The 27,065-nt window shown below is 43.4% G+C and overlaps 1 protein-coding gene across 7 annotated transcripts in view; it reads right to left on the reverse strand.

The window, feature by feature from the left end:
* The window catches only part of MYO18A (myosin XVIIIA), a 2,129,602-nt gene that overhangs the window by 897,881 nt on the left and 1,204,656 nt on the right, over positions 1-27,065 (reverse strand). For all 7 annotated transcript variants that reach the window (XM_044054445.1, XM_044054444.1, XM_044054446.1 and 4 more), the window contains one exon: positions 13,941-14,100. In XM_044054445.1, coding sequence (XP_043910380.1) covers positions 13,941-14,100 — 160 coding nt within the window. The remainder of the gene's footprint in view (positions 1-13,940; positions 14,101-27,065) is intronic.

Below are 27,065 nucleotides of genomic sequence, written 5' to 3' on the forward strand. Positions count from 1 at the left end.
GTTCAAGTCCCATGCTGGCAATGGTGGTTTCCTGGGAGGTTTTACATTTTAATTCCTCTCAGAAACTGTCTGAGCAGAGGATGAGAGAAGACAGGAGGATCCAAGCTGTATTCTGCTGAAATAGCTGATGCATGTATCTTGATGGAAGAATAGGACAGGCCTGTGTGGAAGAGCTCTGCCAAGTACTCCAGGATGTTGGCTATGTTTAGCAGTGTCACATCTTCTCCCTTTGCAGTACTCCAAATGAGATATCTTTTCCATTTTGCTGCATAATTCTTTCTTGTTGAAGGTCTACGAGCCTCCAGGATTATGTCTTTAACCCTTTGAGATAAATTTGGGTTAATTGCTGTTATGTAATGTTCCAGGCAGTTAGCTGCAGAGTTTTCAGGTTTGGATGCAGGATGTTGTAGTTGTTCTCGTTAACAGTAATGGGATCAGGGTAGTGTCCATATTTGTTCCCGAGACATGCTCCTCAGCAATGGGTACCAATGTTGTCTTGGCCAGTCTGGAGCTATCAGAATGATCCTTGGACGGTCCTCTTTGATCTTCAGAAGCACCTTGTGCATCAAAGGAAGTGGTGGGAATGCGTATGCTGTCAGGTTTTTCCAACTGAAAGATAGGGAGTCCACCTTCCAAGCAAGTGGGTGGTACGTCCTTGTGCAGAATTTCTTTAACTGGTGATTGAGTGGGGATGCAAACAAGTCTATTTGTGGTAATTCCCATTCTTTTGTGATGGCTTTGAAGATGTCCGGATGAAGCATCCATTCGTGGGCATCTGTGGTAGTTCTGCTTAATATGTCTGCTAGAATGTTTTCTTTTCCGGTACAAAATTGCTTGTAACTGAATGTTGTAGCTCAGGGCCACATCCCATAGGTCCAGTGCCAGCCGGCATAGAGGATATGAATGTGTGCCTCCCTGTTTGTTGATGTACCACATAACTGTGGTGTTGTCTGTCCTTATCATCAACTGACCTTCTTGGAGAAATGGTCTGAATGACTGGATTGCCAATTTTACTGCCAGCATTTCCTTTAGATTTATGTGTAGGCGCAGCTGGTCTTGAGTCCATAAGCCTTGTATGCACTTGTCCAGCATGTGTGACACCCAACCGAGGTCTGAGGCATCTGTCGTGATGGTTTGGCTTGGTTGGCTGTTGCAGAAGGGCAATCCTGTGTTTGATTGACAGGCCTGAGCCCACCATAGGAACTCTTGTTTCAGGCATGGGATTATTGGAATTTTGGTTTCTAGGCTGTGCTTGTGTTGGGACCACAAATTCTTTAGGTACCACTGTAGCTTTCTCATATGCAGTCTGGCATGAGGGACCAGAATTATGCAGGATGCCATGAAGCCTAGAGCTTGCAGTACTTTTCTTGCAGTTAGATGGTTCTGCTTTGTTAATGCCAAGAAGTAGAGGGTAGTTGCTCTTTCTTTTCTGCAGTTAGGAATGCCATTTGTTTTGATGTGTCCAGCTCTGCACCCAGAAAGGTTATTCTTTGGGATGGAATCAGCCTTGACTTTTTTATATTGACTGTATATCCCAAGGCTTGCAGCAGGTAAATGACTCTTTGTAAGTCTTCTGTTAGCTTGCTTTTGTTGTCTGCTTGTATCAGGCAGTCGTCCAGGTAGGGATAAATTTGGATCCCTGAAGTCTGCAATGAGCAATTACTGATGCCAGGCATTTCGTGAACACTCTGGGCACAGTAGATAAGCCAAAGGGCAATGCTGAAAATTGATAATGCTCTGATCCTGCAAGAAATCTGAGGTATCTTCTGCAAATTGGTCGTATGGGGACGTGCAGGTATGCCTCCTTGAGATCTAGAGTTACCAGCCAAGACTCCTTGCCCAGCATGGGAAGAAGCTGCTGTAGGGTCAGCATTTTGAATTTTGGAACAATGAGGAATGTGTTTAAAGCGGACAGGTCTAGAATGGGTCTCCATTTGTTTTCTTTTCTTGGTACCAGGAAGAGTCTGAGTAAAATCCCTTTCCTTGCTCCATAGATGGTACCTTTTCCACAGCTCTCATTCTTAATAGCTGAGATATTTGCTTTAGAGCTTCTGTCCTTTGAGTAGGTGGTAGGTTTGGCATTCCTCTCTTCCCTGGTAGAGTATGGAAATGGAACCTGTAACCTTGGTCTATAGTTTGCAAAATCCATTTTTCCCTTGTGATGCAATGCCAGTTTTTTTGAAAATAAGGTTAGCTTTCCGCCTAAGGGTGCTTCTAGTTGTTCCCTGGTTGGCGGTGCCACTGTCAAGTCACTGTGATTGAGTTGTTGTAGTGGTGGTGGCTGCGTCCGTGCCTCGCTGGTTGTTACCTTGCCACTGGCGTCCCCTGTAGGCACCCCTGGATTGGTTTCTGCCTCTAGAACGCCTATTCCTGCCTCTCTGAGTCTTAGAGGAGTCCGGAAAGGACCAATTCTTGGAGGGCCAGTTCCTGCTAAACCTTGGAGGTTGAACCTGTAAGAAATCTTTCACCGTTTGTACAGATTTCGCCTTCTCTTCCATCTTTTTTAGTACCTGCTGAGCAGGGGAACCAAATAAATTGACCTTGTCCATGGGTGCATTCAAAAGCTTTGATTTGACATGGTCTGGTAATGCCTGTTCTTTCAACCATGCATGTCTCCTGATAACTGTGCCAGTCATGGCTGATCTAAAGGAAGCCTCCAGTGCATCATAGCCACATTTTAAAGAATGGTTACTAACTTGCTGTATGTTATGTACCATTTCCTGAACATATTTTTTATCTAAAGATTCTTCAGAGGACAGCTTTTTAGTTAACTGGTCAAGCATAAACTCTTGATATTGAATCATATGGAATTGGCAGTTCAAAGCCCTAGCTGACAAAGTAGCAGAAGTGTAAACTTTTTTACCCCATCTCTCTAAGGACCTGGATTCCCTTTCAGAGGGGAGGGGGTTTTTAGTAAAAGTAGCTGCTACAGCTTTAGGGCCCTGGGAGATAGTCTCTGGATCTGCAAAAGGAGCCTTGTATAAATGGTGATGAGTGTCCGGGACCCTGTAGAACCAATCTGGCTTAGCAGGAGCCGGAGGTAATGAATCAGGAGCAGTGCAAGCATCATTAAATGCATCATCTACAACAGAAAGAACTGGAGGTATAGCTAAAGGCCTATGTTGTGGCAAATGTAGAAAGGTTCTAAGCCTTTTCCTGGAGTCTGAGAAATCTTGGCCCTGCCACTGAAATTGTTCCCTCATAGCATGCAAGGTTTCCCCAAAGGAAAATTCCTCAGGTGGAGAGGCTGAAAGAATGGACTCTTCCGCATCAGAGTCTTCGTAAGGAGAATAAGAAGCCTCAGGAGGGTCTGTATGTTCTGAGTCATCAGAGGAATCATCAGTGGATACTGGTTCAGGCGGCTCTGCTCTAGGCCTCTTTTCTGGAGGTGGGAGAGAGGACCTGTCTGGATGAGGCTGGGATCCATATTAAAGAAATTAGATCCTCAGCCAAAGAAAGCATATGAGAGCTAGTGCTGGGCCTGTGTGAGGGGGGTTTGGCAGGCACAGTTTTTGAAGCTTTGGCTGCTTTAGCCCTGGCAAAGGCCTTAATAGACATGGCTGCAGGAGGCCTAGCAGCTCCACGTGCAGGGGTTGAAATATCCAGGGGAATAGTGTCTGATAATTCCTGAGAAACCGCAACCGAAGGTTGGATTTCAGACGCCGATTCTACCAGGTTAGAGGAGGCCACGGTAGAAGGCATGGTTTCGGCTGAAGAAAGAACCGCTTGCTCAGTTTCGGCCGAAACCGAGACACTCGCGGTTTGCTTAATCGCGGTTTCGGCTGAAACCGCTGACCGCGAGTGTCGGTCCTTTTCTTTACGTTTTTTGGAAATTTGCGTTGTCGGAGGATCCGACGGCATAATATAGGCAAAATCAGAGCCGAAAATCTGTTCAGCAAACTCCGACCGACGTCTAAGCATCCGTCGATTAAAAGAAGCACAGGCTAGACAAGCTGCTACGTCGTGGTCTGGGCCTAAGCAATGTATACAGTAGGAGTGGAAATCTTTATGAGGTATTTGTTTCCCACAAGATAAACAGTTATTCACTTTCTCTGACATCGGCTGAGGCAAGAAAGAGTCCCCAACGGGGTACTTAGCTTTTTAGAAGTCTTGGTAGTATTCGGTAGTAGTAATCTCTGGATCTGACCGACCGGCACTTGCGAACAGCTTCTGCTTCGGGCGCCACGTGGCAAGAAAGACTGAGGAAGATGGTGTCGGCTGATGCCTTTATACCCGAAAAACTGCAGCGATGACGTCGGGTGAAGTGTGACACCAGCCGAAGCCGGACCCAGACTTTGGAATCCGGCCGACCGAAGGGCTGCCTGACGACAGGACAACCCATTTGTAAGGACTGCAGATGCATCCTTGAAGGACATCCAGCTAATATTACTTACAGGAAAGTTTCATATTTACGTATTGCAAGGCATTTGAGCCGCACTCAGCCCTTGACAGTGTGGAAGCTCTATCGAGTTATTTTGGGACTTTAAAGGCAGCTGAATCAGCTAATATTACCTATAGGGACGTGTCATATTTACGTATTGCAAGGCATTTGAGCCGCATTCAGCCCTTGACAGTGTGGAAGCTCCAGTTGCAATATTTGTAGCTTCAGCAATTGATTTATTCCTTAAGGGGAAGATCCGCAGCAGTTGAAGATCTTGTGGCTTGTGTCTGTTTTTATAAGCAGGGGTCCCGGTGAGAGTAGGGGTTTGAAAGCTGTCAGAGCGTGCTGAACAGCTAGCATCTCTTTTTGATTGATGTGCCGATGAATTTGACTTGGGGTCCAGTGGTCCTGAATGCACTTGTTGTCCAGATGTGCCCCCCCCCCCAGGCATAGTCTGATGTGTCCGGGGTTAGGGTCTGGGCGGAGTGGGGTTGAGTAAAGGGAAGTCCCTTGTTGTGGTTGCATGCTGTTGCCCACCAAATAAACTCTGTCCTTAGACAAGGTATGACGGTTTCCAGGTCCTGAGAATGTTGGCACCAAAGACTTTTTAAGTACCATTGAAGTTTCCTCATATGCAGTCTGGCAAATGGAATTAGTAGAATGCATAAGGCCATGAACCCTAGGGCCTGCAGGATTTTCCTTGCAGACAGCTGGGTTCTGGTGGCCATTTGGGTGAAGCAGCCTGTCAGATAGGCTTGTTTTTCTGGAGTAAGGAATGCCATCTGAGAAGTTGTGTCTAAGCTTGCTCCCAGGAATACAATCTTTTGACTGAGGACTAGTTTTGATTTCTTTTCATTGATAGTGTACCCCAGTGAGGTTATAAGGTTCTTTACAAATGTCAGGTGCTGCAACAGCTATTCCTGACTGTCTGCCTGAATCAGGCAATTATTCAAGTATGGGTAAAATTGAATTTTTCTCTGTCTGCACTAGGCAATGGCTGGAGCCAAGCATTTTGTGAAGACTCTGGGAGCACGGGATAAGCCAAAGGGAAGTGCAGAGAACTGATAATGCATAGATCCTGCCCTGAAACGTAGGTATTTTCTGCATGAGTCCCTGATAGGGATGTGTAGATAGGCTTCTTTTAGGTCTAGCATGGCTAGCCAGGCATCTTTGGACAGCACAGGAAGAAGCTGCTAAAGGGTGAGCATTTTGAATTTTGGCACCACCAGGAAGGTGGTTAGAATGGAAAGATCTAGGATTGGGCGCCAAGTGCCCTCTTTTCTGGGTACCAGAAAAAGTCTGGAATAAAACCCTTGACCTATTTGTTCTGCAGGAACAGGTTGAATTGCCCTTATGGAGAGCAGGGATTGAACTTGGTTTTGTGCCTCTGCCCACTGGTTTGGAGGAAGGTCTGGGAACCCTTTTGGGGTTGGCAGTGAGTGGAAGTAAAATTTGTACCCCTGGGATATAATGTTGAGGACCCATCGGTCTTTGGTGATGGAGGTCCAGTTTTTTGCATGATGGGCAACTTTTCCTCCTTGGGGCTCGAACAACTGGGCAGAGGTGAGGAGTGGAGTTGAGAAGTCATTGTGAATTCTTTCCATAAGGGGGTGCCTTAGCACGCCCTGTTTTAGAAGTGGAGGCACTCCAAATCTCGGCACACCCTGAGACTGTAATTTAGGGGGGTCTGTTTCCCAGGCGTCTAGTTTGAGATGGCCTTGAGGGGGGTGGATAGGCTCAATGTTTCGATGGGCAATGCCTACTGAATCTTGGAGGCTACACTTGCAAAAAATCCTTAAATGTCTGCACAGACTTAGCTTTTTCTTCCATCTTTTTTAGAAACTCTTATGCTTTGGTGCCAAAGAGATTGTCCTTGTTCAAAGGACCGCCTAGTAATTTTGATTTGACATGGTCTGGCAAGGTCTGTTCCTTAAGCCATGCATGCCTTCTCAGAACAGAACCAGTGACTGCTGCCCTGCAAGAAGCTTCTGGGGCATCAAAGCCACATTGCAAGGTATGCTTGCTGACTTGGCTTGCAGAATGCATAAGTTCTTGTAATTTTTTATTTTCTGCACAGTCTGTAAAGGTAGATAATTTTTGTTTAATAAGTTCCATAATATGCTGCTGGTATTTCAGCATGTGAAACTTGCAATTCAATGCCCTAATGGCGAGAGTTGCAGGGGTGTATACTTTTTTACCCCACCTGTCTAAAGCTCAGGAATCCCTGTCTGAAGGGGTGGGATTCTTAGCTGTAGTTTCTTTTATACCTTTAGGCCCCTGGGAAATGACCTCTGGGTCTGCAGTAGGATTTTTGAAAAAGAATTTGCGAGAGTCAGGGACTCTGTCCTACCTGTCTGGTTTCCTTGTTGCAGGGGGTAAAATATCAGGAGTTAGACTGGATTCCATAAAGACATCATCCACAACATCCAAAACAGGAGGGATTGCTAAAGGTCTATGTTGAGGTAAATCTAAAAATTCTCTGAGTCTCTCTTTGGACTGAGTATAATCCTGGCATTTCCAGTGGACACGCTCTCTTAAAGTATGAAGGGTTTCACCAAAAGAAAAATCCTCTGGAGTGGAAGCAGAGGGAATGGATTTCTCTGCATCTGAATCCTCATAAGCAGATAAAGGCATGTCTTAATAATCGAAACCTCAGAGCCATCAGACTCTTGGTCAGTTAAAGCTGCTGGGGACAGGTCTCTGTTTCTCTTATTAGGGGAAGGCTGGCTTCCACTAATCAAAGTATAATCAGGTCTTCTGCCATTTCAAGCATTCGATTTTGTGTTAAGGATGCAGGTGCTTGAGTTTGGGTCGTCATTTTTTTTAGGCGTAGCTTGTACTCTTGGCCTTAGAAACTCAGTAGTTTTAGACAGAACTGAAAACGTAGAAGAAGTCGTCGGTTTGTGTCGAATATCGGTAATATGAAGAACTTCCTCAGAAAACGGTGCCTGCACAGCGGCTCCGGACCCATCCAAGGTACAGACATCCGCAGGTTCTGTAGTCAAAGAAGAGTCTCATGGCATACTGGACTCTGAACGGGTCTCGGACCCTGAACGGGTCTCGGCAGCGGACCGCGAATCTATAGAAGCGAGCATCAGAGATGGAGAAAGTGCCTCACTAAGTACTACCGAACTGTCGACTAGTTTAACCGAAGTGTTATCGGCAGTTTTGGACCTATTGCGGTCTGTCTCTTTCTTTATCCTTATGTTTTTCGGAAGATTGTAATCGGATGGCTTACCAAAGCCATTTCGAAATATGGAGATAGAGAACAAAAGTATTTAGTGACAATAAGGGCCCAACAACGAATAGTTCGGGTGTTGAACAAGGCACAAAACCGACAGCAAGGTACACTGTGGTCTGGGCCTAAACAGGTGATGCAGTAAGAATGAAAATCTCTGTCTGGTATTTGCTTTCCACAGGCGAGACAATTGTTAACTTTTTCTGACATCGGTTAGAGCAAACAAAAATTATCCCCAACTGGGTACTTAGCTTTAGAAGACTTCAGGATGATTCAATTCGGAAACGAAAATGCAGGTAGCGGCCGACCGGCACTCGTGCTAACTGCTTCTGCTTCGGGCTCTTCGGTAAGCAAGACTGATGTAATGGCGTCGGCTGCCTGTTTTTATACCCCTGACTACCTGACGTTAGTAGTGAAGCGACAGCAACCGACGCAGAAATACTAAGTCTCTGGTATTCGGGCTGATTGAGGGGTACCTGCAGGCAGATAACCCAAGTGTGATGACTTTAACAGTGAAACACTAAGATCACCACCATGGCTTTCTCACTGGCACTGCGATTCTTCCTGGGAGAAATACAAGACCAGGGTCTGAAAATGGAAGCAAGTGTCAAAGGACTTATACTAGAAGGAAAGCTGGAACACCTAGCAGCTGTTTTATTTATTTATTTTTGCGTGGCACATACACAGGTAAATGTCTACACTAGAAAAATCTTATGTGAAAGCTACAGATATTCCCTCAGGCTGCAGTATGTATGTTTGCCTGTGCTTCTTTCCAAGTGGAAATACACAAAAAATCCCATCCTACTCAAGCACAGAGCAGTAATAAAAGAGAAAAGCAAAAAATGGGTAATCCTTAAAAGCTAGAGGTAAGCTACTTACCCTCATTTTCACAGCCTGAAGTGGAGGCATCTACACCTTCAAGTAGATCTGACTGCCAATATGCAATCAACAAATGAGGGTAGAGGCTGGTGGGAAGACAACTGGAGAGTGTTGTACCTGCAGCATGCACTGCAGGTATAAGTATGGAGGTTAAACACAGACATGCAACTGCTCTTCAATACTACTGCAATCTAATGCAAAATCCACTTAATGTACGTAATTAGTGAGATGGGTCTGACACAACACACATTCATGCTGCACAGTGTGATGGAATATAAAACATTTTTCCTAAGATTTCTTTATTATACAAAAAAAAAAAAAAATCACACAAGCGCTAAAGTACCAACTATTATACAAAAAAAAAACATCAACACAAGCGACAAAATTCCAACTATTTACACTGTTCATTACAAAACTGCTTCATAGGGAATCCTAAAATTCAAGTACAGCCAAACTTAAGCATACTGCAAATATGTCATCATTGAGCTTTTTTGTTATATTTATCTAACAGTATAAATAACTTCAATATTTGTAAATGGGTAATATATTTGTTGAATTCATTTTTATGACATTCATAGGTTGGTACTAGGCTATCGGCCCTAGGGCCTATACAAGCCTAGCCATAACAATTCCCTGGATATTTCTTCCCACAATATTTACATCTCTGGACCCCTGTCCAGCAGGGCGACTGACATGATCCCCGGGGTGAATTTCCTATCTCCCATCCAATCAAGGTTCCTTTTGAAGAGGGCCAAGGAGGCGCTCTGCTTGACATGTATGGGCAGTCTATTCTAGAGTATGGGGAGTCTCTGGGTCAGGAACCTATCCCTCCAGCATGTTTTGTTCATTGTGATGACAAGGTTTAGATCCCTGGAGCGTGAGGCTCTGAGGGATTGGGATTTCTTTAAGTGGAGCATGTCCAACAGCTCAGGGTTTGACATGGCCTTGTATGTTAAGCAGAGATCGCCACTGAGCAGACGATATGCCACAGAGTATAGCTGGAATTTTTTTAGACGGTCAGCATACGGCATCTGCTTTAGGCCTGTGATCATTTTAGTGAGGTATTTCTGTGGCCTTTCCAGCTGATGCAGATGTCTTGTGAGGTACATACCAAACGGGGCATTATACTCTATAATGGGTCTAATGAGGGATGAGTACAATGGAACAATGACCTCATTTTTTCTGGATGAAAAGCCCTTAGTTATGAGGTGTGCCACATAGAAGGATTCCCTGACTGTTGTGGTGATGTGGTTATTGAAAATGAGACCACTGTCCATCTGTGTCCCTAAGTCTCTGGCACCAGGCATCTGTTTCTGTAAGACCCTTTTGTAGAATATCCACATCATTTGGGGATTCAATAATGGCTCCCAGTTTGCAGTCATCTGCGAACTTTGTTAGCCAGAGTCCCTTAGTGTTATAGCCTGTACTTCAGAGAAGTAGATGCCAAACAAGAGTGGTCCCAGGACAGTGGTTCCTGAGGTATTCCACTTGTCTGGAGTTGGATTTGGAGTCGGCTACTTTTACAGTCTGGGTTCTGTCAGTAAGCCAGTTGGCAACCCAACGAGTGATGTAGGGATTTATGCCCGGCTTAGTAAGTTTATCTAGGATTCCAGAGTAGGGGATGGTGTTGAAGGCTTTGGCGAGGTCCAGATAGGCTGTGTGGACTGCCTTACCCTCGTCCACAGCTCTGGAGACTGATTCAAAGAAGTCAATCAGGTTCAGGAGACAAGATCATCCCTTCACAAACCCAAACTGGGTGGGGTCCAGTGTCTGAAGGTTGCCAATGTCTTTGTTTATGACAATGCGTTCCACGACTTGCTGGTCAGACTGAGGGGATGGTAGTTCCCGGGATCCAAGGTGGATCCCATCTTGTGCAGTGGGATAACTGTAGTTGTGCGCCACTCATTGGACACGAAGCCTGAGGTGAGGCTATGATTAAACATGACACTTGGGTGAGGTGCCAGTTCATTTTGTAGTTCATGTAGTACACATCCTGGGATGTCATCTGGTCCCATGGATGCTGTATTCTTAGCTTTGGAGAGTGCGGTTTCTAGCTGTGTGGCCATGACTACCGGAATTTGGCAATCTTTTGGTATTCAGAAGGGCCCTTTAGGGGGTGAGAGGGGAGTGAAGTTGGCACTAAATCGATCTGCCAGGATACTGGCAATATCCTTGGGTTCAGTATATTTAATGCCATTCTGTTGAAGCTCAGAGCAGATCTGAGCATTGCCATTTAGATTCTTGACATAACTATAGAATGCCTTGTGGTTGTCTTTGGAATCTTTGGCAATTTTATTTTCGTAACTAGCTTTTGAGGATTTTATGAGGGATCACAGCTTCTTACTGAGGCTGGTGAGGGAGTTTTTTTGCATCCTGGGATTTTCCTCTTTTCTGCAACAGTTTCTTCCTTCTGTTGTATAGTTTGTTTATAGCAGGGGACCACCAGATTAGCTTCCTTTTTTCGGAGAAGAGCATCTTGGTTCTATTTGGGATGGCACGATTCATGCACGAGTGGATGTGCTCATACAGTGCCTTAGTGTAGGATTCTGCAGTCGAACTTTCAAATCCCGTCTGCATGGGTGTCATGAGGTTTGTCACTTCTGACTTCAGTAGCATGAAGTTGGCTTTGGAGAAGTTTTTTAAGGAGGTTTCCTTACTGAGGGGTGGGGGTGGGATGTGGATGTCAAGGGTGATTTGCTTATGGTCAGACTTGACCAATGAGGGGGTGACCACTGGTGTGGAGCATCTATCTCCCATGTTGGTAATGACCAGGTCTAGGATATTGGAGTCCCTGGTGGGACAATGGATTAGTTGATCCAGGGTGTTGGAATTTATGAATTCCAAGAACCGTTGGGAAAAGGAATTGGTACCCGAGTAGTTTTCCCAGTTAATGGCAAGGTAGTTGAAATCACTCAGTATTAGGGTGTTTGGTTGTATCTTAATATTTTCCAGTATGTTTAGAAAGATGTAGTGAGAATCTTGGGGCATGGTGGGGGATCTGTAGCAAGCTACAATTTGGATTACAGTCTTACCTAGTTAGTGTTAGTTGCACCTGGAGAATTTTAGATGTATTGTGTTGGGCAACTAGCCTGGAGGTGTGAATATCCTTGGTGAATATGGACACTCCTCCACCTTTAGTGTTTCGGTCTTGGTTTTGTGGCCGAAAAGTGTGGTAAGAGTTGTAGCCTGGTATTACAGGGGTGCTCTCTGGAGCCTTGAACCAAGTCTCAGTTACTGCACAGATATTGATGTTCTCCATTTTTAGGAGTGCCTCGAGAGAGTGCATTTTGAGGTTTAGACTTCTAGCATTGAATAGCATTACCTTCAAATTTTGCATGCTTGTATCTGTTACGGTGGTGGTTTTGTCCTTTGAACCTTGCAAAAGGCACTATAGGGATGGCAAGAGCTTTAGAAAGTAACCTGAATCCCAGGGGTGACAGGTGCAGACCATCTCTGGCAAAGCATTGTGGTTTGTTGATCATGTCTTCCCAGGCAGACAGATACTGGATCCCCTTTGAATGACACCAGAAGCTTAGCCAATTCTTGAAGTCAATCATTTTGTCCTTATACTGTGGTATCATTCTGGGCAAAGGCAGTATGCTACCCAGGGCTAGGGTCATACCTGCCTGGGCCACATGATCCGAGAACTCTTCCATATCTCTTTTCATGTAGTCCAGGGAGGTACGTCTCAAGTCATTCACTCCAGCATGGACAATGACAGAGTCGTATTTGTACTTGTTGTGGAGTGACTTGAATGCATGAGTTATGTGGTGGATCCTGGCACCCGACAGGCAGCTGACTGTAATTTTCTCCTTGTTCAGCCTGGTGAGTGGGACATCAGTGTGCCTCACTATAGAGTTACCTATGACTAAAGTGTTAGGTACATTGTCCTGCCTTAGGGGCTGTTGTTGGGTGGCACACTGGTGTTGTGAGCTATGTGTCACTTTCGTTGTGACTGGTGTTTGTTTGCGTTTCAGCTTCGGAGATCCTTGTTGCTTGGGCAGGTTAACGTTAAGGGCCTCCGCATATGTGGATTTAGTGTTGCTATGTGTGGGTGTTGATGCTGTGGGTTTTGAAGGGCTATGAGTTGCTTGAGGTGTAGTGCAGGTGTTAACCTTCTCCTCTTGACTGTCTAGCACAATCTTGGCCGGAGAGAGCTTTGCTTCCAGTTTGGCTATGTAAGTGCATCTCTCGCAGGTTGTAGTGTTGGATGGTAGGAGGAGAGGGTTGTTTGTGTACATGAGGCAGTTGCCGCATTGCCCCAGTATGCCCAGATTCACCAAGTGGACAGAAGAAATCACCAGAAGCTGACCATTTCTTTCTTTCTGGCACATATCAGTAGATAGTAAAATAAACTCTTGAAAGGCAGATGTTCTACTACTTTTCCAATTTCTTGCAATAATCTTCCTAGCAATAAACTTCATAAGAAAGCAAACAGATTTTTTTTACTACAATTAGGAAATGAAACATTGAATAAAATTAACCATTTAGTAAGACGACAGTTTTCAGACTACACCGCTTTCACATAGTCATTTATTTTTAACAAATATTCATTTAGGCTTTCACAGCTGTAGAAAATGTGTTCCCATTTTGTTTTCATTTTACCAGTTTGTTACTTCTCCAATTTTGTATACAGATGATTTACCACTCCTTATAAGACAGTTTAGAGTAAAAAACCAATAATTATAATAATAATAAAACTGATAATAATAGTAATAATAATAACAATAACAATTTAAATGTTCTGAGTGCTACTCAGTTCTTGCCTGGTACACTACCTTCACTTCTGGATATACAACTCAGGAAAAATAGGGGCACTTTAATATTCTCTCAGAGTGCATTGATTTTACTATCACAAAAATGCTGTGAGGTAAAACCTGCAGTATTTGAATAAGCACACCCCAAACAGAAGGGAGCTGAGAAAAGATAAGGGCCAAACCCTTGAAGGCCTTATAATATAACCAAGGAATAAGAAGTACTTTCTAGAGGCACGTGAAGTCAAAAAGAGGTGACAAAACAGAAAGGGAAGCTTTTAGAATGGATGTCATGTCAACATCTTTCTTTTGTCAGATCCCACCCCCACCCCCAACCCTGTGGAGGTCATGGGGCAAAAACTATTGTAAGGTTGCAAGCATACCAATACAAAGGAATTTTGGTAAACGAATAGGGATGGAGTTGGTGGAAATATGTTTGTGAACAGTGTGTGATAAGCCAAACAAAAGTAGAGAGACCAAGTGGGCAGAGCAGCCTTACACACTACACAGATTCTATGATCTTAGGCCCTTCCTCCTAGCTCTCACCAAATGTATGGAGTACACTGTCAAAATGTAAGCATTGTAGCAACATTTACTGAAGTATCTCCTGCATCAGATGCAGTTCAAACCTGAAAGAGCTAAAAATAAACCTTATAGTGGCTACCAATTAAGAAAGCAGACTACTTACTTTTGTGAATCCTGCAAAAGTGCTGCAGCATTCTGTGATGCCGGGTTCTGTTTGGCATAGTTCAACCAGCCTGATGCATTGTATTCCACCCAATTGGTTCCAAAGCTGTGCCCCAAAAAGAAGTGATGTGTTCTACTGCTTTTAAGCAGTGGGCTCTGATCTAAATGAGGTAAAGAAAAACATTTTATTTCTAAGGCAATGCATCAGTCCTTTCCAACCTGTTCTGTAAACACTAACTTCCCATGGTTCCAGGAAAAAAAAAAACACTTTTAAACATCCAGGGTCTGAGGTAATGCACAATTATTTGTTTAGGTGATACAACTGGGAACACCAAGAATTTTTTCCTCCAAGGAAAACCTATGAATAACATATAGCAGCACAGCAAATGATAATACAGTTAAAGACGATTTGGACTAACACTGACTGGGACTAACTAAAGCTAAGGTAAAGTACTTATACCAGGTACTGATCTCAAAAGTAGATCTTTATATTACATTCTTGCAACAAAATTTAGCAATATTTTTTCCTCTCCTCCATTCTCCAGAACTGCATGTCAGCAGGCACGCCCAAGAAGAGTCATTCTTCTCCCTCTAGTTCTTTGTCATATGCCTGCAAAGCAATCTACAAGAAATTAACAGCCAACAAAAGCATCCACTCTTAAATGTTCTGGGGCCAAAAAAAAAAAAATGTGGTCCAGGATAAGCAAGGCATGAAGGCACCTGATTCAAGATAACATTATAATGTGACTGAAGAGTGGTAACTTTCGTGCTACAAAAACATAGTCTGAAAGAATAACTGGTTACACTGAGCACTTCTCAAAATCTTACAAGTTATTCAATAAGACAAAGTACTTACATTGGCAAGTCCTGAGCAACCCCCCCCCCCCCCCGATGGGTGGGAGAGATTCCTGGTGCAGTAAGACAAGTAGTCAAAAATACCCTAAAATGCATTTTTATCACAGGAGACAATGGACCTAAAGACAGCATTTAATATTTAATACAGGATTAAAGAGTAATATGTAACAACAACAATGGAAGTATGAAAGGTAATGGACAGAATACCAGGCTGCTAAAGCGCAGAAGTACTCCACCTGGACGTCATGGAAAAACAGCAAAAGTGGTGACTACTCTGACTGAATAACATCTGAGTTCTTATTCTTGGGGGTGGGGGCTGCAAAGTCTTCCTTACCCGATTTAAAAAAAAAAAAAGGGGAATTAGCCACCCATTTCAAAAGCACCTGTTTTCTAACTTTCTTGCTGTTTCTTCTTTTCATAAAGAACATATAAAAACCTGAGGATCATAACAGTTTTAGCCTCTGTTTCCTGTTAGCAGGAATAAAAAAGCCCATGCAAATCCACGAAGAGCAGAAACCTTTCTCCACTGTTCAAATGCTAGAGAAAGAAAACAGGGAATTAGGTAAACACTTTCAGACTGCTTTAATATCATCAGGGTATAAAGCCTCAATATAGGAATCCAAGATGTTGCTGTAATAAAGTATACCATTCCAGATTAAGTACGGTCTGCTGAACTCAGAGGAAGGTAACATCAGATTTTCCAGCATACAACTGAAGTATCAGAGAGGATATGGGTTCCTTGATGGAAGGACAGAGGAAAAAGTACTACTTAAGGAAGTATTATATAGTCTCAAAGGAGACAGTGATTTCTTTAAAGCCTAGCACGGACACTGGAAATGGCTGACAAATGTGCCTTACTCTGGGAAAATAAACAATTTAGTACCTTCTGAAAGATGGTCTGGCAGGCGTAAAAGCAACACCTTGGGCTCCCTACTGAAAGATCAGCACTCAAAAAGTTGACAAAAAAGACCAATAACACACGAGAAGAGGGAATCTCGAAATTCAAATGGTTACCACATAGAGAATCACACAGAAAAGCTACTTTAGTGCTCAGAATGACTCCTCAATGTAGAATTTATTTTTGCGAATTCTTATGTATCTGAATGAATGAATACAACTCCATGGCTCTATTAGCTAGATGAACTCCATAGGATAAGTCCCTCAGATCTGAATGCTTCACTCCTGGGGAGCCATAAACTTAGAACAGCTTTTTGGCTCACAGCAAAGGTGACACTGAACTGAATTATGGCATCTTTGTGCAAATTAAGGCAGTTCACAAATACTGTTCACTGCTGCTTCCTCTCAACTGACTGGGTAAGGCATGGGACAAAAAATGAACTTGCACAATAAAACACCATGGCAGGATACATGCACCAGGAGGTGGGCACAATTAATTATTCATAAAGGGTGGCAAGACCATTTAAGGGTGTCTAATTGAGAGTGTAATGGAACTTGAGATACCTGCCTACTACCATTCCTATGTTTTGCAATGTTCTGCATTTGATTTTTTTCTATTTTTACCTGGCTTTTGATTTCTGAATGAGTCAGGACTGAAGAGGGTCTCTGGGCCAATATACCAACCTAGTTAGCAAGTAAAAGATAAATAACCGTACTAATATAAGAGGTAAGGCCATTAACGACAAGCTATTTCTCAACTGTAAGAGTGATGGCAAATGATCTCCCATGGAGATCCACTTTCACTACTTCATAAAAGAGGACCATAACATCAACATATTTTATTTGTTCTCCAGGATAAACCTTCTTGGCACACATTTTCAGTGAAGGTCCTTAGGAAAAAAGCTCCCCGGTACAACATCATTTAAAATGAGTTTATAATATATAATACAATTATCTCATCTAGGTGTGGCAAAACTTAAAACAAGATGTCTTAGTTTCGTAGTTTGGTACTAGGCTATCTGCCCTGGGGCATTTATAAGCCTAGCCATAGTGATGTGGCTTTCGCCACCCCATGTAATGGTACAAAAGTGTACAGAATAGATTTAGAATACTGTGCCTCTGTCTAGTAGTGACACAGTGAAGACCCCCTTACATAATAGAATTAGTTTACTGTGCCTCTGTCTAGTAGTGACACAGAGATGACCCCTGGGGTAAACCTACGATCTCCCATCCACTTGTCAAGATTTCTCTTGAAGAGAGTCAGTGAGGGGCTCTGCCTAACATGAACTGGGATTCTGTTCCAGAGTATGGGAAGCCTCTGAGTTATGAATGTGTCCCTCCAGCATGTCCTATTCATATTTGTGCTGAGGTTCAAATCTTTAGCTCTCGTGGTTCTGATGGATTTGTATTTTTTGAGGTGGAACATGTCCATCAATTCCTGATTGGACATGGCCTTGTACGTCAGGCACAGATCACTTCTGAGTATGCGGTATGCTACTGAATACAGTTTGAGTTTCTTTAGTCTGGCAGCATATGACATATGTTGGAGACCCTTGATCCTCTTGGTGAGGTACTTTTGGGGTCTCTCTAGCTGTTGCAAGTGCCGGGTGAGGTACATACCAAATGGGGCATTGTACTCAATCATGGGCCTGATAAGGGAGGAGTACAGGGGCACAATGACCTCCTTTGATCTGGATGTGAATCCCTTCATGATAAGGTGGGCAAGGTAGAATGTCTTTCTAACCACTTTGGCAACGTGGGTGTCAAATGAGAGGTCACTATCGACTTGGGTCCCCAGGTCCCTTGAACAGAAAGAAAAACAAATAGTACATGTACAACAGTCATGTAATCCACAGAATGTAATAAAACAGAATTTTTATACAGACTGTAGAGATGAAGAAGCATTATCCAATTCTAAGACGAAGGGATACAGTAAAGCAAGAAGTGAAAAAATATGATGAAATACAGGTGCAAGGTGTGGAGAAGACAGGGAGATAGAGAAATATAAGGGAGGAAAAGGAGGTGGTTCAGGAGTTAGTGGATCGTGTGGCACCAACATCACAGCAGCATACTGGGTTTGTATCGATGTGGGTTTTACAGCATTTTTAAATGCAATCCTACAAGCACCTTACTGCATTCAGGAAGCTTGCTCAATATTATTAGACATCATGTCAGAAACCACAGTAGCTATCTGCTCTCATAGTCCAGGTGAGACAGGACTATTATTACGTTGTCATGGTGAAAGAGTTTATGTATTTCAGTGATACTATTAGCAGTTTTGTGTAAGGCCACCCATGACAAGCAAGTTACAGCAGAGCTCTGACTAAAACTGACCAACTAGAAAATATAATGGCAATTCACATAGGTACTTTTTGCCAAGAAAACACTATGGACAAAAACAATCACTGACATGTTAAAATGCCATTGCAAGACATGACACCCCCACTGATGCCCCAAGTCTGAAGGTGCAAAATGATATGAGCAGTGGTGAAGTACAATTAATGCTAGTGGGTATGTCTGCATAAATAATTCACTGGTTACAGCAAATTATTTATTTATTTATTTCCAGTTTGATAAGTCCACTGGGGCCAACGGAAAGTTGCTTTCAGTGGAGGCCCGGGAGAAAACTCCATAATAATACATTAACACAAAACACACTGTGTTTCTAACAGCTTAACAACTTTAAAAATTTCCAAAAAATGTAGTATTTTGCAGTATACTTCAGAAAACTGTATTGTTAGTAGTAGAGAGAGAGAAAAAAGGAAATTATATATAGATCTTGAATGCAGAGCAGTAAAACACTTATGAAAAAGGCAAAGATTCAATTGTGAGACTAGACCTGCAAATGGGCAGTGGGAGGAAGCTTAAAGATTAAATACAAGGGTTTTTAATCAGGGAGAGTGGAGATAAAGAAGGGAGGAGGGTGCCAAGGTGAGAGTTAGAAGAAAGGGGGAGGGGGGGGGTATTAAGATAGAGGTAGGAAGTAAGTACACAATTACATTTCCAGTTTTGGACTCTTAGAGGGAAGGGAAACAAAGATTTTTTAACTGTGTAGTAGGGAAAGTAGAAGTTGGGGGGGGGCGTTTGGGTTTGTATACTGAAATATGATGATTCTGGTGGGATCTTAGGGGCCTGAGAGGAGTATATATAGGGCAAAGCAGTAGGTTTAAAATTTAAGTGTGTAGTAGTAGTGTAAGTTAGTATAATGAGGGTGATTAGGGTGATTGTTGGAGACATTGAGGGAGTTGGCAATGTAGTGATAGTGGATGAAATTGTTTAGTATAGTTAGTGGATTTTGTAGTAGCAACTTTCAAGTTTTGAGAGAAGAGAGAGAGATAGGGTGGTTAGAAGAGGAGCACCACACACCATTAGAGGAAGAAGGTAGGTAGTGGCGAGAGTTTGTCTTGTAGATGGAGTAAGAAAGTTGGCATTTCTATAAAGCATACCGAGCTTCTTTTGCAACAGCTTAAGAGATGGCTTTACACATGGATATTACCAGACGGCCAGTAGCAAAATCAGACTAAATATATACTTGTTGGTCAATGATGGAAGAGCTCCAGTCAGTCAGCAAAAAAACAAGATCTGCAGCTGACTGTAGCTCAGACCACTAGGTTCTCATTGCAGAGTTTAGAATTAAATTTAAAAAAGAAATAAGAAAAAGTCTCCAGGCTATCCAGACTTGAGAGCAACAATATTCCAAATGAATATGTAGTGGGGACGAAGAACAGATTTAAGGGATGTGAGTGCCTGAAGAACTACATCTAAAAATTTGTAACACTGTCCAGGCAGAACAACAAAACTATTCCAAGCAGAAAAAAGATTAAGAAGGCAAAATGACTATGGCTGAAGGCTTTAGAAGAGGCAGAGGAAAGAAGGAAAAGCAAAAGGCAATGAAGACAGATAAATACGTAAAACTGAATGCAGAGTTCCAGAGAACAGCAAGAAGCAATAAGGTGGCATACTTAAATAAGTGCAAAGAAATGGAAGAAAATGAATGGGAAAGGCAAAAGATAATTTTCAGATTAGTGATATTAATGGAACCTCCATGTAATAATGGGCACGACAAAATAAAGAGGGGGAGACAAAGAAGAAGATGATAAGAAGAAGTGGCAGAAATATGCAGACATACATAAGAGGAACCCTTACATTAGCGATAAATACAATGGCATATTCTCTGATTTAGAACCAGACATCTTGGACAATAAAGTTAAATGGGACATAGAAAATTTGATAATAAAAAGGCTGGTGGAAGTGATGCCATTCCAGCTGAATTGTTTTAATTCTTGCAAAATTACGTGTTACAGTGTTTATGCAATTTGCCAGAAAATGTGCAAAGCATAACAGTGACCAATGGATTGAAAATGACCAATTTATATCCCAATCTCAAAAAAAACAGCAACGCTAGAGAGTGCACAAGTTATAAAGCTGCACTGGAATCTATATTCTAACCAATATACAGTAAGTAACTGCCAGATGGACAAGCTGGTTTTAGAAGAAGCAGAGACACCCGAGATCAAATTGCTAGCATCTGACAAATGACTGCCCTACTTAGTTTAGCAGAAGCATACAAGTGTCAAGCAGGAATGGAAACCAAACTAGAAGCAGACAAAAAATTAGGCAGCAAATGAATGTGCCAAAAAAACAAAACAAAAGAAAGAATAGAAGGAGAAGGATCAGATGAGAAGGAAAGAAATGCGAAAAAGGCATAAATATAGTTTCAAGTAGAGAAAACTCCTGGAACAATCTCATGTCGATCAGTATCTGACACAGGAATGGCCAAGGAGAAGCAAATTTAAACCAAAAGATGAAAGGTCAATACTATCAGCCCAGGATTGTGGACTATGTACACATTGGTTTGCAAGTTCATTGAGCATGTCGGAGTAACAGACAAATGCAGATTCTGTGAAACAGAACTGGAAACAGCCACACATCTGGTTGCTATGTGAGATACACTAATGGTAGAGGGGCTGTATACTGAAAGGCATAACAATGTGGCACGAATGTTGCACTGGGGATTGTGCAAACATTACAACACTGAAGTAACTGAGAAGCATTGGACAGTAGTAAATGAAGAAGTTTATATCACCTGGGATCACCCATTACCAACAGTTCAAAAAGCAGATGTGAGAAAACCAAATACAGTAGTCCACGAAAAGAAGACAAAGTAGCACTGATCATTGAAATTGCTACAATTAGTGATTACAGTGTATTACATACAGAGACACAAAGTCATAAAATACCAGGATTCGCAGACAGAAACGAGAACAATATGGAAGAAGGATATCTAGACCCTTCCAATAGCAGTAGAAGCAATACGTCTCAGAAAAAAAGAATTTATAGTCTTATTTAGATATGCTGGGCACATTGTGGGTGCTGGAAAGAGCACTTTTGGTTAACATCAAAGATTGAAACAATACTAATTTCATGAACTTTAATCATTTTTTTGACTTGGGAATGGAGTCCACTCCTGTCATGTTATTAGAAACCCAAAAGACTTGGAGAAATTTGGAGAAATTAAATCGTGAAAGCAAAGGGGTTCCAAGAAAATAAAAAGTTATGCACTCATCCTAACGTTCCATGTGAGTTGTCCATCTCGCCTTCATTCTATACTGATGGGTTCGGAACCGACTCGGCCACTTATTAAAGCTCGAGATCTGAAACTAGCTTGTGGATCCATCCCTATCCCATGATGCTACAGTGCTTTCCTCAGATCTTGTTTGTTGGTGAATTTATATTCTACTCTATAACTGTATACAGATGTACATATATATGAAATCTACAAAGCTGGACAAGGAGCAAAGTAAATCACTGAACAGTAAGACTTCCTTGATCCTCTAGGAGCTAAGAGGATGGGGGTTGGAGGGTGGGATGCAAGAATGAAGACGAGATGGACAACTCACATGGAATGTTATGGTGAGTACATAACTTCTTTATGTGAAGTTGTCTTGTCTCTTCATTCTATACTGATGGGACAGCGTCTCAAGCACCATCTTTCCTGTGTGGCTCAAAGGAGGATATTCTTCAGTACAGTGGACCCAAAGGAGGATCTGTCCCTGGAGGCCAAGTCTACTTTGTAATGAGTGATAAAAGTGTGGGGTTTTGCCCAAGTTGCTGCAGCACAAATGGTATTTAATGGCAATTTTGCTTTAAAGGCTTGAGAAGTTGAGATGGATCTGGTGGATTGCACCCTTGCTTTATTTGGCAATTGTCAATTGTTTATCTGCTGACTGATTTTGTTGTTGTGTCTTTCAGCTTTTCCCGGTTAGGGTTCGCCACAGCGGAACTCCGGTCGGCTAATGATTGGCAGTAGATTTTTACGTGCCGAGTTGCCGGCCCTGACGCACAACCTTCAACGAAGGTATGCCCATTCACGCATGTCTCCACACAGAAGACGCTGTAGCTGAGAAATATGCAGACATACACAAGAGGAACCCTTACATTAGCGATAAATACAATGGCATATTCTCTGATTTAGAACCAGACATCTTGGACAATAAAGTTAAATGGGACATAGAAAATTTGATAATAAAAAGGCTGGTGGAAGTGATGCCATTCCAGCTGAATTGTTTTAATTCTTGCAAAATTACGTGTTACAGTGTTTTTATGCAATTTGCCAGAAACTGTGCAAAGCATAACAGTGACCATTGGATTGAAAATGACCAATTTATATCCCAATCTCAAAAAAAAAACAGCAACGCTAGAGAGTGCACAAGTTATAAAGCTGCACAACGTCTTACTGTGAGGCGACAACGCTACCACAGCACTGAAACACAATCTGACAACCATCTGGATAAAGTTGTCTTTGTCATTGATAAACCTAAAGGAGACAGATTGGTCCGATTTTCTAGGTGTTTTTGTTCTATGCAAGTAGAAACGTAACTGCCTGTGAGCATCAAACTGGTGAAGCATGTATTCTACCTTATTGCCATACTGAGGGAAGAATACTGGTAGGTCTACTGACTAATTCAGATTGAACTCAGAGCATACCTTGGGTAATAAGGAAGGGTTTGTATGTAATGACTCTCCATCATTGTGAAAAACCATGTATAGAGGTTTGATTGTTAAAGCTTGTAACTCTGGCACTCTTCCTGCTGATGTGATTGCTACAAGAAAAAGTATTTTCCAAGATAGAAATTTTAGGTCGCAAGATGATGCTGGTTCAAACAGCAGTAGGATTATGTGAGAAAAAACAAAATTAAGATTCCATGGTGGCAAAGGTGATCGTATTGGTGGGAAAGCTTTAGAGTTTATGAGACATGATGTTTACACCTTCGTTCCCAATAAGAAAATTGGATATTGCTGTCAGCTGGATCCATATCGTTGCTGCAGCAGCTCCCTCATTGAAAAGCTTAGCTAAGAATTCTAGAATGAAAGGTAAGGGTGCTGAATAGGGGCCAGTGAAGTGCTGTGAAGCCCAGATTGAGAATCTTTTCCATTTGCTGTGGTACAGTTTTCTCGTAGAAATTTTATGAGAAGAACTTAGTATATGGCGAACCTCTGGAATAAAGTTGTGTATCCTGGCTATATTGGGAATTGGAGCAGCCATGCTGTCAAAGTTAGAGAGTGAAGAGATGGATGGAAGTTCCCTGACGGGTGTGTCAGAAGGTCTGGCACTGGGTCCAGAATCCATGGTTATTCCAGGAGATAAGACTTCAGGAAGGAGGAACATACTTGACAAGGCCAGAATGGGGCTATTAAAATCAGGGTCCTTCCCAGACTGCTGGCTTTCTGGAGAACTTTGGGTATTAAGGGAAAAGGTGGAAATGTATAAAGCAGAACTGGGGGCCAATCATGTATTACTGCATCCTCGGGACTCCCCAGAAGGGGGATCAGGGCAAAGTAGCTGCTGCATTTTGTATTTGTGGTTGAGGCAAATAGGTCACAGCAAGGCTGATCCCATCTGCGGAATATCCTTTCCGCTACTTCTTTCTTCAGGGACCACTCGTATGGCATCAGAATAGCTCTGCTTAGTTTGTCCGCTATCACGTTGGATTTCCCCAGGATGTGTGTTGCTGTCAGAAAATGCTGGGAGGACGTCGCCCACTGCCATACTCTCAGGGCCTTTCGACAGGGTGGGTAAGGTCTGGTTCCTCCTTGTTTGTTTATGTGCCACACTACTGACATATTGTCTGTTTGTACTGCAATAGTACAAATCGCAAGAGAGTCTTTAATCCTTGCACCCCAATGAGCACTGCTCTCATCTCTAGTACACTGACGTGCAAATGAGCCGCGTGGTCCTGCCAAGTGCCTTGGGCTGTTCTTCCCTGATAATGCCCCCCCACCCTATCTGGGATGCGTCTGTGGTCACTGTACACGGAACAGGGGGAACAATGGGTCAGCCCATCGTTACTTGACCTGAATGAAGCCACCAGTGAAGATCTTTCTTGCAGGATGCCATCAGAGTTATCAAATGGGACATGGGAAGCTCTTGCATGGACCACTGAGTGAACAGCATCCATTTGAGGATTCTCATGTGCAATCTCGCCAGAGGAATCACGATTATTGCTGCCGTCATAGTGCCTAATACTTTTAGGACTGTCCTCGCTTGTACTTTGGACTTGGAGATGAGGTCCTGGATCTGGAGATAAAGAGTTTGGACCCTTTCTGGAGGCAACCTGACCATCATGTTTGTTGTGTCTATTTCTGTGCCTATAAAGTTGATATGTCGTGATGGCAATAAGGCAGATTTTTCATAATTCACTGAAATGCCATGTTGAGTACACAGTTCCAAGGTATTGTCCCTCACTTGAATAAATAGGTGCTTAGTGGTGGGGGGTTAGAAGCCAGTCATCTAGCTATGGAAACACCTGGAATCCCTGACGCCTCAGGTGAGCCGTGACTACTGCCATGCATTTGGTGAACACTCTGGGGGCGGTAGGGAGACCAAAGGGCAGAGCTCGGAGTTGGTAATGACTGGCTCCCAGTCGAAAGTGCAGGTACCTCCTGGATGGCTTGTCCATTTTGATGTAGTAGTACACATCCTGGAGGTCTATCGAGCACATCCAGTTGTCTTTCCCTAAAAAGGGAAGTATTGACTGCAACGTGACCATCCAGAACTTTGTCTTCTTTACTGACTTGTTTAGTCCGCGGAGATCCAATATGGGTCTCCAGTCCCGTTTTCTTTGAAACTAAAAAAATATGTTGAGTAAGTTCTGGATCCTATCTGGCCTGTGGGGACTGACTGGATGACTTTTTTCTAGCAGCTTTTGAATTTCTACAGCTGCTTGTTCCCTGTGACTGGGTGGAATGTCCAGGATTTTTTGTGTTTGCAAAGGTGGCATTGAAAAGGGGATTAAGTATCCTCTGGATATAATGCTTTGTACCCATTTATCTGTTATGGTTAGCCAGGCTTGTGGATACAAAGAGAGATGAATCCGAACTGCCTGCAGAGACAGACAGATGGACCTCCTTTCAGGAGCACTGAAAGGGTTTACCTAAGTAAGAAATGCGGTCACCCTGGTTCTGCGGACTCCCTCTGCTGTGTGAGTGGCATCTTCCATTATTACTTCCACCTCTGCACCTGGAGGAAGGTTCACCTTGTGTGTCCTGAAAGGCCCTCTGGGATTTTAGGAACCACATTTTCCCTCCCTTTTGACCCTTGGGATAGCGTCTAGAAGTTGTGGAAAAATGGACTCCTACGGCAGCAAGGGTCTTTCCTTCTTGTTCACATCAGGTAAGTGTTTCCTTTACTTTGGGCCTGAGTAAAGACAAGCCATCAAATGGGGTATTGAAAAAGGATCACTTGAAGGGCTCCACGAAATTACACAAGCGCATCCAGGAATGTCTCCTAAGGGCAATTCCAGAACCCGCTGACCTGCTCGCTCCATCAGCTGCATAAGATACGAGCCTCATGGATGAGCTGACCACTGAATTTAGGGTGGCAAGCTGGGAGGAAACCTTGTCTGCTATCCCCACAGCTACTGTACCCTGTAGAGCATCTCCTAGCTCTTTCAAATCATCTCTCTGAAGTCTCATAAAATGCGTGAGGTGAGGTAATTCAGGGATCCAAGGGTAAAGGCCGCTGAGGAAATCATGCACTTCCCATACCTGTCCATGGTCCTCGACTCCTTATACGAGGGTGATGGACAAATGTAGACGTCTCAGATAATTTCTTCTTCTTGGCCGCCGCCGCCACCACCATAGCATCTAAAGGTATTCCTTTAGTTAGAAAGGTTTTGTCATCAGGTGCTGTGATAAATTTGTTTGGCCTCCGAGGGAGAGGCTCCACTGTATCTGGAGAATCCCACACCTTTCGAGATACTAATTCCATTAGCTCATCGAAAGGTGGAGACACCCAGGTTGGCTGAAGGTCGAGACCCAAAAGCCTTCAGATAACACGGATTCCTCATCAGAAGGGGTAATGGGCTTCCAGCCGGCTCTCTAAGGATTTCCAAGATGTCCACAAAGGAAACATCTTCACAGGGTGACCGTGGGGACCCTTCCAACACCTCGAGGTCCATGTCCTATGTAATAGACTCATCTGGGGAGTCTATGTGCTTCCTCTTGCATGTTTTCTTCCAGGGAACCCCTTTGGTGAGGCCTTCCATCGAGGTTTTGGAAGAAAGGGTCTCCCCCAATGGGGCTTTCTGAAGCTCAGGATCTCTACGCTGTTGGGTAATTGCCTGTGCAGAGTCAGATACCAGTGCTTTCTGGGATGGACGGCTTGGTTCGAACAGTACAGATGATGTTCGTGGGGACAAAGCTCTCCTCATGGCTGTGAAGGCCCCCCCTCCCATGGCCCGAGACAATCCGAGGTTCCGAAGAATCTGATGATCCCCAGGTACTATGGGGTTTGATTACAAAGCTGAGCTCACTCAAGTCAAGGCTCCAAGGGGTAGAGTTGGAGCTGAAAGAGTCTCGGTCCAACTGCCCCCCCCGGACCCGACTGGTGAGTGCCGGCTCTGAGGTAGTCATCTTTAGAAGATCTCAGTTCCGTCGGTTTCATCACTGTTGGTGCCAAGCTCTCCGGCTCCAAAACTCGAACTGGAGTCTGAGGAGGAACAGTACACACAGGAACGGTCACCGTCAGCTCCGAACTCACCTGCTGGACAATTCAGCAAGCGCCTGTGTCTGCAGTAATCTCTGCACAACATGATCCACATTCAATTCTGATAAGCTCCTGGAGGATCTGGAAGATGGAGCCGACATGACTGACTGGAGTACAGGAGACCTAAGAGTCGGGCAGACCGGCTCCAAAGCAGGTGAGCGGCTCCGGACTGTAAAGACCGTCGGTTCCGATACACATAGAACCGAGATGGTAGGTCTGACTTCATCACATTTTTTAGAGGTTGTTGGAGACACCCTAGGCTGTTTTGTCAATGGCTCCGATGATGTAGAGGAGGAAGGAGATGACCTCTTTGCATGAAGTTTGGGA

The sequence above is a fragment of the Protopterus annectens genome, chromosome 13.part0 (assembly GCF_019279795.1).
Source record: "Protopterus annectens isolate FY-2018-M chromosome 13.part0, PAN1.0, whole genome shotgun sequence".
In the NCBI taxonomy this organism is placed as follows: Eukaryota; Metazoa; Chordata; order Ceratodontiformes; family Protopteridae; genus Protopterus; species Protopterus annectens.